Source organism: Dermacentor albipictus, chromosome 9 (genome assembly GCF_038994185.2).
Source record: "Dermacentor albipictus isolate Rhodes 1998 colony chromosome 9, USDA_Dalb.pri_finalv2, whole genome shotgun sequence".
Taxonomy (NCBI): domain Eukaryota; kingdom Metazoa; phylum Arthropoda; class Arachnida; order Ixodida; family Ixodidae; genus Dermacentor; species Dermacentor albipictus.
The window spans coordinates 2,859,638-2,874,111 of record NC_091829.1 but is presented as its reverse complement, the minus strand read 5'-3'; the positions used below and the strand labels follow the sequence as shown (position 1 = coordinate 2,874,111).

Here is a 14,474-nt window from a genome sequence, read left to right as displayed (position 1 = left end):
GATCTTCATCCTCACCGAAGCTTCTCACCACGCCAAAGAAGCGCTATGAAAAGAAAGATGAGGTCGGTCTTTGTGCACAAAAGCCACAAAAATAAATAAATAAATAATAATAATAATAAAAAAAAATAAAGAAAGAAGTCAGATTTTTCATTTCGGGAAGATGCTTAATCAGCGAAGCTGAAACGTGAAGCCCCTGTATATATAACTGGGTTAATCACGAGGGTTCATTAAAGTATTTCTCAGTTATGAAGTTACACACACAATCGGCTGCGATGGAGAGAACGACGTCACTGATGGTATGCCCGCAGTCCGCAGTTGTCGCTTGCGTTCGATGTCTCGAGTTTGCTCGGTGGCGTGGTTTAGCAGCCTTCGCCTGCGATTTGCCGCTTGTGATTCTTAGAAATTAAATTTCTTCAAAATTAAATGTTTCCGTTACGTAAGACCATGAGTGGCTCATACTCCCTTAAGCAATGGCTCATACCTCCGTAAACGCGGCCACCCCTTACGACGACAGAAGTGAAGTGAAATTCTGGGCTGGAAAGATGAACGGCCACGCAGCCAGCTGTGGAAGACGACGACGAACGCGGGAGCAGTGGCACGAGCACGTGCTGTCTATTACGCAGAAAGTTCTCTATGTTCTTTTTGCAGTGCACCTGAAATTATCGAACATTGTTTTCTCTCCTGCCGCCGCTTTATAAGACAAAGAAAATTATTAGTACACTCATTCACCAAACTTGGGCTAAAGCTAACCTCACCAACCATTCTTTCTTTTGGTGCGACCTCACTGGGATCCAGCCACAGGGATGATTTTCTTGCAATTTACAATTTTATTAGAGATACAAAAAGAGTACCTTGCTGACTTTCTAAAATTATCAATATGTTCTATTATTTCATTTATTTACGTTAACTTATTTTATCAAAATTCTTCACAGTATTTTCATCACACGTCTAAATTACAGCTCTACTCTCACGCTCCACAATTTAAATCTAGTTTGGCTTTACTTCTAACCACACGAAAAACTGTCTGCTTCTTGGCCAATCCCCCATAGTGGGTAAGCGCCACTGTCTGGGACACAAGACAAGACAAGACAAAGTTCGCGATCGGCACGAGGAATCGCTCTGTTTCGCGCTGAGCGAAGCGGCGCATTGCTGGGAGCACAAAAAAAGTGGCGCGCCGAACTGTCGACATCGTTCCGATAGCGGCCTATGGAGCCAGGTACGCAGCACGTCGGCATCGTCTGCTGATATTCTTAAGAAACTCGGCGAAGGCGACAGCTCCACGGTGACATGCTTGCTGAAATTCGCTGTCGACAACGAACCACAGAATACACCAGCGCTGCACCGCGTGCTTAGTCCGGCCCGCCCGCATAGCCGGCTAGTGAGGAAGTGAAGCCGGGCGCGACTGCAGCGCCACGAATGCGCGGGCAGTTGGCGGTTCCGCGCAACGGCGGCGAGTTTTAAAACTGAAGCTAGTCTAGTAATGTTGGCGCGACCCTCGCGCCTCCCCTAATATCTTGTTTTCCCGCATAGCCCCGTCTCCGTGCAGCGTCGCCGCGTGGGCCGCGGCGTCGGAGTGGTACAAGCGTGGTGCGAGAGATGGCGCGAGCGTCGCGCCGCTGCGCGGTTACTTGGGTTCGGGAAAGACAAGGCGCTCTCTCTTGGGTTCGAGACAGCGAGCGGGACGGGCGTGCCGTGCCGCACGTGCAGCGACCTTCTTTCCCGGCGAGTCGGCGCACGGCGGGGGACGTCTCCCGCATGCGCGCCGACCGATGCTTCGGCGAGACCGTCTCGCGTGGCCGCCTTCGAACGCTCCACGATTCGCGTGACTATACACGCGAACGAGCAGGCGTTGGGATCCAGCATGGGGCGAACACATTCGCTCGCTTCCGGTCGCGGTAAGTCGGACTTCTAGATTTGTCGCGCGCCCATCGGCATGTTTTGTGGGCAGCAACTCAGCTAGCAGGCATTGATGTATGAAAGGTGCAATAAATGCCCTTGTGATTGTTTGCACTACTGTGTTGTCGTTCCTTTGTCCCAAGAGTACGGTGTGAGAATCCCGCATCAGACCCCACATCTGGCTGCCCAATGTGGGGCTCTTGGGGCATTGGACGATAATTTTGAGTTTTGCTTCGTTCGAGACCTTTGTTTGAACCGAAGCGTAGGCCTAGCGTGAATTTTGATCGCTAGCGTCGGCGGCATGCTTTCTTGAGCGAGGTGACGGTGGCTGTAGTGTGTTTGAACATGTCAACATGCTAAGCCTTTTCGCAAGCGTTTTCTTAATGACATTCGTTGGGACGAGAGCCACGTGGTCTGCATCCTGGGAGAGCGAGGCATAGCGCCCGCGGAGCATATTGGCAAGCCTGAAGCGAGTGAGTACGGAAGCCTCGTGGGTGGTCCGAATTTCTTATGTAAATAGCTTCTTCTATCTCTTTCACTCTGATGAAGTCGCGGCTCTGGGAGCCGGGTGGCCGCGGGCCACGGGTGCCAATACGGGCTGACTGGTATTGCGGCTTGGCACCGGGCGCTCCGACACCGTCTGGAACGGTGGGCGCCGTCAACTCGGATGCTGTGTGCACCAGGCGGAGTAGGACCACCTCACAGAGCTGACGTCTCCTCGCGGTTGCCTGTTTTACGCTCAGTTTGGGTGTTTTTGGATGCTGGTTGTTGTCAGGGTAGCGACGCTTTAGGCCTAAGGCTTTACGAAGCTGCCTGTCGCACGTGGAGGGACACAACCTGGTGGACCCTGGCGTTGAGGTGTTGCAAGTTGCTTCCCTCATTCCAGTTAGCTTCGCACGAATTTAAATTACTCGTTCGACTCAAGAAAGCGAGCTTCGTTCACGTGAACTTAGCATCTGAGTAGCTGCCCGATCTTTTGCTAGCCGAGTTGAACATCGTACCACGTGGGCGATGCGCATGCAGAATTCCTCTCCCTTGCACTACTTTAGTGTTTGTCGAGTGTGTTGAGTTTACGCAGCGTGATTGGAGTCGCCCCTGGTTTGCCGTCACCTGCACATCGTCTGCGCTGCTGCCCCGGACTACGAACGAGCCACCCCGGTCGATGGTGATGCTGTGGCCGGTACAGCGCAGCGACTTCGGCGGCCTCCTGCATCCAGCTCACAAACCCTCGGCGGCGGACAAAAGAGCCGGCGGTCACCGACAGCTACGGCGGCTCTTCCCAGCAGGGCGCGTCGGCGCGAGCGACGCTTGCTCGTTCCGACTACTGCGTCGTCGTTTCCGGAGTCCTGGCCTGGAATCGTGCCGTCGAGTCTGCAGAGCTGCTGCCATGACCGGCGGACGCCAGCGGTGTACCCAAGGACAGTCGGCTCGTGCTATGGACAGCGTGTAGACATTTCTTCGGCGCGACCACTGTTGCATGTACTACCTTGTTCGTGAAGCACGGGTTAATGTTAGACCGTGTGACATGTTTCGCCAGAATAAGAAGTGATTTAAGGTTGGGGGGATGTGGGGATGCGCGACCTTCGCGCCTCCCCTAATATCTTGTTTTCCCGCATAGCCCCGTCTCCGTGCGGCGTCTCCGTGCGGCGTCGCCGCGTGTGCCGCGGCGTCGGAGTGGTACAAGCGTGGTGCGAGAGATGGTGCGAGCGTCACGCCGCTGCGCGGTTACTTGGGTTCGGGAAAGACAAGGCGCTCTCTCCTGGGTTCGAGACAGCGAGCGGGATGGACGTGCCGTGCTGCACGTGCAGCGACCCTCTTTCCCGGCGGGTCGGCGCACGGCGGGGGACATCTCCCGCGTGCGCGCCGACCGATGCTCTACGATTCGCGTGACTATACACGCGAACGAGCAGGCGTTGGGATCCAGCATGGGGCGAACACATTCGCTCGCTTCCGGTCGCGGTAAGTCGGACTTCTAAATTTGTCGCGCGCCCATCGGCATGTTTTGTGGATAGCAACTCGGCTAGCAGGCATTGATGTATGAAAGGTGCAATAAATGCCCTTGTGATTGTTTGCACTACTGTGTTGTCGTTCCTTTGTCCCAAGAGTACGGTGTGAGAATCCTGCATCAGACCCCACAGTTGATAGAGTCAGTTTAAGTCCATTTAGTATTTCTCAAATGCCTGGAAACATGCTTCAATTATCCGTAGTATATGGGTTTTGATGATCGCAGCAGGTGGCACGGCATAGTATTTTTCAATGGTTCTAACTTCGTGATTTTGGAGTCGCCTGTACACAAGCGGCCATGAATGCGGCTAGATACACGATATATTTTCGACAGGATTGAACAGCACTTAAAAGTAGTGTGTAAAAAAAAAGAAAATAAGGAAATGAAAAAACTTTCAGCGCTTGCTGTGAATTTAATAGTCGCGTCTGGAGAGAGGTACACCAAACAGTTCACGGCCTTGGCTGCTTGTTTCATGCATTGGAGAAGTCTTTCCGAACGAGACGGAACTGGTACGAGGATGTTTTTTGCAATGAGTGGTTGAGTAGTAATGACAGAATTTAACTGAGGAGTGCTTTCGTCATCGGGCAGTTGCTTGAATGTCTCGGGGGAGTCTCTAATCATGCCCTGCATTTACCTCGATTTCTTAATTATTAAGGCTCTGTTCGCAATAATATTGACGCCTTAGAGATTCTCGAGCACTAATCTATCACTTTATCTTGACTTAATATTTGCCTCTAGTGTCCCTTTAACCCATAATTTCTGCTTATACACATAAGGAGGGAAGTTGTGATGCATGGATAACAAAAGAATCATAGCTTCTAAAGGCAGTTGTAAATACTAATCCTGTTCATATTGGGCAGCAGTGTTTGTGTCAAATGCAGGCGAAGTTGCCAGCTGTGTTTCATGTGGATACCCTGCGGTGTTTCAGAATCCCAGCCGGGTGCTTGTGGATGGCAAGAGCACGAACTCGCAGCTTCTGTCAAGTCTGCTGGATGAAGTTCGTTCTCTGCTGTGTGCCAGCAGCATGACCTCCACTTAGGACAGCTCACAGCTAATTCCATTCCAAAGCCATGGGCCAATGAAGATGACTGCATTCAAGGCATCCCCTTATGGGGTGAAGACCGTGTATATTTATACCAAGACGTGGCTGACCACTTTCTTTTGCCACAGTTCTTGGGCACGCCAAGGTCCCCCTCCTTTTTTTTTCTTTTGCATAAAGAGCCATATGGCGTTTAACAGGTGCAGACTTCACTTGGCATGTGCTTACATTGTGTAAGGTGTGATTCTTGGCACGGAGTGAGCGCATGTCCAGCTGCTTTGCTCCCATTGCTGGGGCTTTCCCCTGTGACTGTGATGCTCTACCACATGATAAAGTAAGTATGGGTATATCCAACAGCCAACAAGTGGAATTCATTGCCGTGGTACATGCTTAAAAATGGCTGCATGCATTTGTTTTACACCTTTTGCAAAATTTTTTTTTCTTGTACATATGCCTTGCAACAAGTCCACCAAAGGAAAAAAGAAAGGTACAGGGATATTGAAAGCAGTATGCATTGTGGGGTCACTCACATCTGTAGCTTATGGTAGTGCAGACTTCGCAGTTTCAGTTGTATTTCTTTTCCTGCAATGGTGCTATCGATAAATGTATATACATTACAAATCAGTATGAAAATGTGAACTTTATAACATGACTTTCTATGACTCAGTCATTAGAGCACAAGAACACTATTTGGTCACACTATTTGCTGCTGTGACACATATGAGATGGCTTGAGGGATCCTTCAAACACTTTGTGAACATAATAGAAAAACTTTGCTGATCTGTGTTCACAGGACTCCTGTGAACATGTGAGCCAAATATTATTGCACTACATGCAGCATGGAATTTACAATTTCGTGTAACTAAAGTAAAAAAACAAAAACAAAATAATTGGCTCTCTCCTTCGCAATGTCGTCAGCAGCTATGTTGCAAGGGGGCCTAATAGGTATTGGCAGATTTAGTGTTGCAAGAAGATTCTCTGTAGTGATATTATTTCAAATACTGAGTTAAATAAATGGGAAATGTACATATCTGCAATCTCAAAAATACAAAAAGTATTTTGTCTTTGCTGATCTGGTCTTCATTAACAGTTGTCTGCTTAATCCTTCAATGATGTGAGGTGGCACTCGGCGTACTACGTGGGTACTCTTAAACATTTCATGCCCGAGTCCATCACTCGCCTCGTACCGAGTCCACTACGACAGCACTCACCTGTGGTGTCTGGGGGCGGTCCGAGGTGGGAATAGGAAGTTTGGGTGGACTCATCTGCATTGATTGGCATTCACGACACTGTCGTACTGTTTCTTCAATAACCTTGTCGATTCCGGGCCACCATATGTAGCTTCTTGCACACTTCTTCATGGCTACCATTCCTCGGTGACCAGCATGTGGAAGTTCCAGAGCGTGAGATTGTGCTGAGGTTGGTATAATCACCCGTGACCCAATCGTGAGGCAGTCACAATGAATTGTCAGTGCAGTCGCTCTGTGTCGGTAAGGAATGAAGTCATCTCCAGTGAGTTCCTCTACTGTACCATCCTGCACTGACTTGTACAGCCTTTGTAGGATATTGTCTTGTTGTGTCAGATGTGCTATCTCTGTGGCTGTAAACGGCGGTCTCGACATTGCTTCAAACAATAGCACGTTACCTGGTGGCCATGGCTCGTCGGTGCGTTCTGGTAATGGTAGTCGGTTCAACGTGTTTGCGTTTTGATGGCTCTTGCCGTGCCTGTAGACAATGTCGTAGTCATACGCAGATAAATAGATGCACCATCTGGTCATTTGTGGTGAAAGGACTTGAGCCGTTGGTTTCTCCGGGCCCAGTATGCTGAACAGCGGCTGATGGTCAGTGACGAAAGTTACCTTTCTTTCCGAAATATATTTAATTGAGCTTATGAGCTGCAAACACTACAGCAAGGCCTTCTCTGTCCAACTGTGCATAGTTTCGTTCCACCAGCCCATGAGTCCTCGATGCAAATGCGATCGGGTCTTCTCTATTCTGGTCATCACATTGAGACAGAACAGCTCCTATGCCGTATGGTGAAGCGTCGCTTGATACAAGAAGCTCCTTCCATTTGTCGTCGTGTGCCAGCACGGTCTGACTAAGAAGCAATCTCTTAAGTTTGTCAAACTCTTCTTGATGCTTAGTTTCAGTCCCCACATAGCGTCCTGCTGAAGGAGCTGGTAGAGACAGCTGGCAATTGTTGCCCTGTTCTTCAAGGATCTGTTGTAGGAACCCAGCATTTTGAGAAATGACTGCAGCACTTGCTTGTAGTTAGGTGCTAGGGCCTCAATGATAGCTCGAACTTTCTCTTGACTTGTGTGAACTCCTGTTTCGTCAATTTGGTGTCCTAGAAAAAAAACTTGCCTCACTGCAAAACAGAACTTGTCAGCGCAGATTTTACTTGTGCAGCCTCTTGAGGACTTCTTCCAATCTGATGTCATGTTCCTTGGGTTCCTTTCCACTGATGATCACGTCATCCAAGTATGCACAAATGCCTGTGATGCCGGGCACCATAGTCTCCATGAAGCGTTGAAAAATGGCTGGTGCTGCAGAGATTCCAAAAGGCGACCATTTGATCTTGTAGAGCCCTTTCAGCATGTTGAGGGTCAATATCTTTGATGTATGTGGTGTCACGTGAAGTTGCTGGTAAACATGTGCTAAATCCAGGGTGCTGAAGACCTTGCCGCCCCTCGAGTGGCGGAGGACCTCATCTGTTGTGAGAAGTGGATACTCTGCCTTTTTCGATACCTGATTCACTGTACAATGGTAGTCACTGTATATTCGTAACGAACCATTCTTCTTTCGAACCGGTATGAGAGGCGTTGCCCAATTCGAATTCCACGCAGGCTTGATTATGCCTTGATCTTGCAGTCGATCCAGTTCAGCCTCTACAGCCGACCGCAGCACGAAGGGAACTGGACGTGCTTTTATAAACTTTGTCATTGCTCCTTCCACAAGTTTGATTTGTACAGCAGGACCGATGTGTCCTGAGGTGTCCTCGTGGAACACAGGCTGATACATGTCCAGATGCTTGGAAACAAGTTCATCGTCTGATATGTCATTGATGCCTGTTATCTGTATAGCCAGATGAGGAAACCAATTTCGTCTGAGAAGGTTACACCCTGCTCCCTTGACAAAGACAAGCAGTAATGTGAGCATCTTGTCCCTGTACGGTACATATACCATTGCACAACCTCGAAGGGGCTGACCTGACCATGTGCATAGGAGAATGTTGTTCGTGTGAAGCCGTGGTGGGTCATGTGTCCACATGGCTTTGAATGTGGCCTCACCGATGATAGTGCAGGCTGCACCTGAGTCGACCCCAAAATCCAAGGACTTGTCATGTATGCATAGCTGAATCATGACCTTTTGTGTGCTGGTCGCGTCTCCTAAGGAGTTGAGTTCGTAAAGCGCCATGTCTGGTGCTGAGGCTGTTGTCGAAATTTCTTGGCACGGATTGTCAGTATTGTTATTCGTCTTAGTTCTTGCCTCTTTTCACCACTTTATGCACGCTTTTTCAATGTGTCTGCGTTTCTTGCAGTAGTTGCAGGAAGCTGTCTGAAACTTGCAAGTGTGCAGACTATGTTGCACGTCAGAACGCGAATAGCGCCGATTCTTCTTTTGGGTATATGTAGTACTGGAGCTGCCTTGCTTTTCTGTTTTGCAGATGCTTGTGCTAACTTCGTGAATGTCTTTAAATTCTGCCTTCACGTTTTTCTGATCTTTGACGGCGTTTTCAGCTCGTATTGCAAAGTCAAAAGCTTTCTTAAACTTGAACTCCTTTTCTGCAAGCAACCATTGCTGAACCTGCTTGTTCCGGAGACCACATACGAAATAGTCACGCAATATTAGGTCAAGACGCAGCATTGTCGGATTCACAGCCATGTCTGTGCTGGTTCCAAAATTACAATCAGCTGCTAGTTCCTTCAGCGCTGTCGCATAATCATTGACTGTTTCACTGTGCAGTTGGTCATGTCTTTGGAAGCATGCCCTGCTGAAGACTTCAGAAGGTTGTGGATCAAAATGCGCCATGAGCATCTCGACTATGTCCTCATAACTCACATGGCTGGGCTGCTTGGGTTGTACAAGAGTGCACACAATGTCGTAAGTCTGTTCCTCGCACAATGTTAGCAGATGAACACGTTTCTTTGAAGCGTTTGTAATTTCGTTAGCTTCAAAAAAGAATTGAAGCCTGCCATACCAGGATCTCCAGGAGCCGGAGCTACCACTGAACTCTGATAGCCGACCAAAGTCGGGCATGTTGAGCCTTGACGTCTGTGAAGTGCCGGTAAATCCAAAGTCTTCCTCGTCGCCAGTTGTTACATCTCTACAGCCATGGTTGGCTACCGACGATTTAAGTCAAAGAAACAGGTACAGTCGCGGACAGAATATTATGGACCATGAAATCTAAGAAAAAGCTGAATATCTCCGCAACCTCACAAAGCAATCTGGTATTTGCATTTTGGACCTCGACTAGAATATGCTAACAACGTTGTCGTGGGCAGTTTTACTGGTTACTGCTACAGGCTGCTCGGGAATTGAACGTTTTCGGAGATCCCGTGGTCCATTTTATTCTCTCCGCGACTGTACATGCTAGCAGACGTAGGAGCCAGCGCTGGTGAGGCATTTCGTGAGGCGCATTCATGCCAAAGCCGCCAGTGCCTTCGCATGCACACTTCATCGACATCGCCTACTGACGACATATCACTGTGAAAAGACTATTGAGGACCTCCTCTGTCAGTAAACCCACTTTGGCGTCCAATGTCAGCCCCTTTAGAGTGCACCCATCCAGCTGGATAGTTGATATTTCACAGAGGCTAGGATTCTGGACGCTTGGCCATATCAACGAAGAAAGCTATATATGCTCTAATGACTCACTAAATTAACAAATCTGGAAAGACACTTATAGACACCCTCTGTCTTCTGTGCGAGTGAGCTCTCTCCACTTGCGTCCTTTCTTTCGACCCCTCATACTCTCACCCCCATGCAGGGTAGCCAACTGGATGTACATCTGGTTAACCCACCCGGCTTTCCTTGTTCCTTTCTCTCTCAAATGTAAACTCCCACTCAAGAAAACTAAAAACCACATAAAATCTAGTCAGCCATACCTGTTGAAACTAAGATGTGGCATGCTTAAACCATTTCGAATGTGTAAATGCACCTAAAATCCAAGGCCGAAACAAAGGACAAGAGACATAGCACATGTACTGCTAATTTTAGGCCTTTCTTTTGTCTTTGTATCTTGAGCACATTTACAGGCCTGCAACACTGAACCAACTCACCCAATTAGCTACATTGCTTAAACCAATGCAATTAATATTTTGGTTAATGTATACTTAGCAATTCGTGTGATGATTAGGCAGATACTTCTCTTGCAGAACCTATCCGACCAAACGCCAGAGAAAGGAGTGATGCTGACATGGATGCACAAGTTTTTTTGGCACTAGAATGCCTGGACAAACTGCTGCAAGCGTTGCATAGCAGCATGCATTGAAGCTGGTGAGCAAGCTGAAGTGCATGATCTGCAAATTTTCTGCCAATTATTTGCATTGTCAGACATCTGTGACCAAGGTGAAGAGAGGACTGCTGGCATCTGGACCAGGCTCTTGCTAGTTTCATATCATCGGCAACTGCTATTAGATTGGAGGACAAAATAAAGCAACCACTGTGCCGCCTAAAACAGTATTCTCGCTTGTTACCTAAACCAGGAAAGCCAGAAAAAGAGTGGTGAATGCTGCCTTCCAAGCTTAACTTCAAGCAACATAAAAGCAACCTTGGAAATCTAATCAGCTGCATCATTCTGGACAGAAGTGGGACAAGTAAAAACATGATGACATGCAAGAGTGTAGAAATATCTGTACATTGGCCCAGCACATACCAACTTTATATTATTGCTGCAACTGAAAGAAGCTATGCCAAAGAAAGAGCAGCAGGGCTTGGAGCTGAGAAACTGCATGCTGTAATCGTAATGAAATCGGCTTTTGCCGTGACTGGCAGGCACTATGTCAACATGTACAAGCATCGATGACCAGCAAGTTAAACTCCACCAAAAAGGAAATGGACTAAACAAGACCTCAGCTGAAGTTTTAACAAAATGTTATCAGGCATTTCTGCTTTCATGGCTTCAGCAATAAAGTGCATAATACAATATTGCTTATTTTAGTAGGTTACTTTTTGATGTACTTTTATAGGTGCAACAAAGCACTAAATTTTTTGCTATAATTTGTATGGAAAGATTTGAATAATGGGGGTTACTCTTATGTTTTTATGCCAACGCAGTGGCCCAAGTTGTACGTCAGCTTTTGCCACTAGATGTGTGGTTGTGTTTGTGATGCCATCGTTTTCATTGCATTGTCGTCATTCCAGCTTTGTCATGCAACTCATGCTACCTGCACTCGAACCAGATGGCTCACATAAAAAGATCTGGGTGTCGCAGCAGCAGTACACCCACCGGTTTTTGGTCACCTCTGTTAGAGAAGTGATTCAAGAGCAAGTTTCACACAACCATTTATTTAGGAATAGCTGATAGCAACACTTCACCTTTGCATAGCCAACAACCTGCAAAATACTTCACACATCAATTCCCACACTATGTGACATTTACACAATTTTATCTCATAGTTTTCATGTAGAGCCTTTTGGACCTTTATGTGGGGCATAATGAAATGGCTTCTTATGTCTAGCTCCTCTAAAATACATATATTTTGACAGCTTGCATGCTAAGATGTAGCTTCTTAAGTCGCCAACTGGCATCAAGAAAACCTGCACCATAAAATGATACTGGGCTGAACAAGTCAGTTTCCAAAAATTTATGTTGTGTAATTGACCTCCTTTCCACAGTTCCTTGTAACATGTTTGTGTGAAAGGACATTCTCAAAGCTAACATAGGTAAGGACCAAGCTGAGGAGCTTTATGTCAAGAACGGCTTAGCTGGCCGATGGTGCCTTTGGTGGAGCAATGAATTGCAATCTTTTTTATGATATTATGAAGAGCAATAACACTATAGCATGCAGATTTATGCTGCAGCTTTCTTTTCTGCCATGCAACACCAAGAAAGCAAACGAGTAATTGCAAAGTAGTCTGCACATTGTATCCCAGCTGTATTGTGCGTGCCGCATTACCAGAGAATCCTGCCAACCTTTAATTCACCTTTACGGTGCAACATCTCTTTATAAAGCCATATCTTTACATTGGGTTGATAAACATAGGTATGACTTTTCACCTTCTTGTCAGCTTACCTTTGTCGACAGCAGATGCACTAAAGCTGCACACTCTTGCTACCTACTTCGCATCTTGCAACTGAAATAAAGGAAACACAGGTCTTAACAGAAAACTTTTAAAGTGTGTATCTGTTTCAAATCTTCTTGTGCCAATATGTGTAAACTGTAGGTTTCAAACAGTAAAATCATTGTTATTGTCCTACAGTTTTCATGCTTCTTGGATTCTCATTTTAACCTTCTTTTCGGAAAGACCATGTGGTGCTTACTGGTGTAGAGGTGTTGGCAAAGGTAAGCTGACGTGAAGGTGAAAAGTCATACCTACGTTTATCAACCCAATGTAAAGATATGGCTTTATAAAGAGATGTTGCACTGAAAAGGTGAATTAAAGGTTGGCAGGATTCTCTGGTAATGATGTGGTTTTGTCTAAAAATAAAAATTGTTTTGTGGGACAAGGTGCCTTGTCTCAGTTAGCACCCTTTATGGCTGAGTATATTATTGCCATTGGGCCATCTTTGAAAACTTGTCAATGCTTAACCTTGGCATATTAGAAAACATCTTGACACAAAATGAATGGAACCCTCAAGGTCATTGAAAGAAAGGCGCTGAAAATAATTTGGTGAATACAGCAGAATGAAATGCAGGGGCTTAGATAGGAAATCGGGTAAGCAATTTACCAACCACATTATGAATGCAAGAAGCTGACACTTCATAGATATTGCAAGACCTGTGCACACCTATGATGATGTTGCCGTATCCATGGCAGATACGAGACTATTCAACCCTAAACACTGTAACACTCTGTTTCTCTCCTTCAAACCTCCTTGTGCCAATATGTGTAAACTGCATGTTGCTAACAGAAAAAATCATTGGTATTGTCCTACAGACAGTTTCTATAATTATTGGATTCTCATTTTAACAGCCAACTATAAACTTCCACACAGAGCTGGGAGAGTTAGTGCATTTTTGAAAGACTAGAAACTGCACAAAGCATAAGTGACAGTGAAAATACAACAGGAGCGCTGGCTTGCAACTGAATTTTTTATTCAAGTATATGTTCAAGAACAATACGTACACACCAGGCAATGTGAAAAAGCAAGCAAATGATGTGCAGGCTATTAATCATGATTGACATTGCTAGAAATGCCAGAAAACACAAGCATGAGTGACGTTGCAAGTGAATTCCATAAACTGCGAGATGGTACTAAAAACTACAGAAAGCTGTGTTAAAACTTGCATAGCCATTATGTGATTTAATGAATTCAACAATATGTATGTATTCTAATGTTTTACTTAAATAAGGTGTTAAGAAGATCAATCTATATATAGCTACAAATGCCTTAGCCACCAGGTTTTAAAAGAGGGACGACTTGTAAAAAATAAAGGAATGATGCCTTTTAAGAGAGTATGCCGAGAAATAAGTGATACTTGCGAGCCTATTGGGAATAATGTAATGTACCAAAACGTGTCGGGAATTACATCAGGGACTCCACATTTCATAAATTTGCAGACTTGCTTCTATATTTTAACGTTAAGGCATACAACTTAAAAAAACAAAAGCCGCTATGTTAGTGTTTGCAATAGAAAATGAGCCTCTAGGGGTACACGCACAATGGCCCACAATTGAAACTTGAACCAGTAAACTCCACCACGTGTTTGACCCCTGTTGATTGCTTCAAGTCAAGCTAAGTTGCACAAGCCTGTTTCCTTAGTGAAATTCGGTGAAACTTGGCCTTCTTTGTAGAGACAAAGACAGACAGGTGGCAAAAATGAAGCACACAAAGGTAGAGATGAAGATCCAGGTGCTGTACCATATTTTCCGAAGATAAACCATTTATCTAAACACGTGCCCAGGGTGGAAAGATTGCATTCCCATGCATGTGGTACATAATGACAATCGTCACAAAACACCATCGCATTACTATTACTTCCAGTAATTTTCATTGCTGCAATGGAATGGCTGCCCCACTGCACTACAATCTACAGCAACCAGTACACTGAGCATTTTAACTGGTCCATGAAAGCGGGATGGACGCCAGCCAGACTAAAGCAGCGGTACTCGACACTGTTGAACGCCCCGCCTCGTGCAGGTCAGTTAAAACTCTTCACGGACACTTGTTGACGTTGGCTTCAGGCGGGAACAGGCCTTTCTGTATCACGTTTCAGCTTTCGCGTTCCTTGCCCGAATCACTACGCTTCTGCGTGCGCAAAGGGACGCGATATGTGAATGCAATTTGTTCATCGTCAAAGGCGCCCTTATTTTGCAAAGTGTCTATGCACCCTACATCGATCGTCAATGCCGGCGCATCATTTCAGC

General features: G+C 46.3%; 1 protein-coding gene across 5 annotated transcripts in view; it reads left to right on the top strand.

Annotated features, from left to right (window-relative positions):
- Positions 1–5,167, top strand: part of g (adaptor-related protein complex 3, delta 1 subunit-like garnet) — a 354,723-nt gene extending 349,556 nt beyond the window's left edge. For all 5 annotated transcript variants that reach the window (XM_070524729.1, XM_065441037.2, XM_065441036.2 and 2 more), the window contains one exon: positions 4,830–5,167. In XM_070524729.1, coding sequence (XP_070380830.1) covers positions 4,830–4,940 — 111 coding nt within the window. In that variant the 3' untranslated portion in view covers positions 4,941–5,167. The remainder of the gene's footprint in view (positions 1–4,829) is intronic.
- The last annotated feature ends 9,307 nt before the right edge of the window (positions 5,168–14,474 follow it).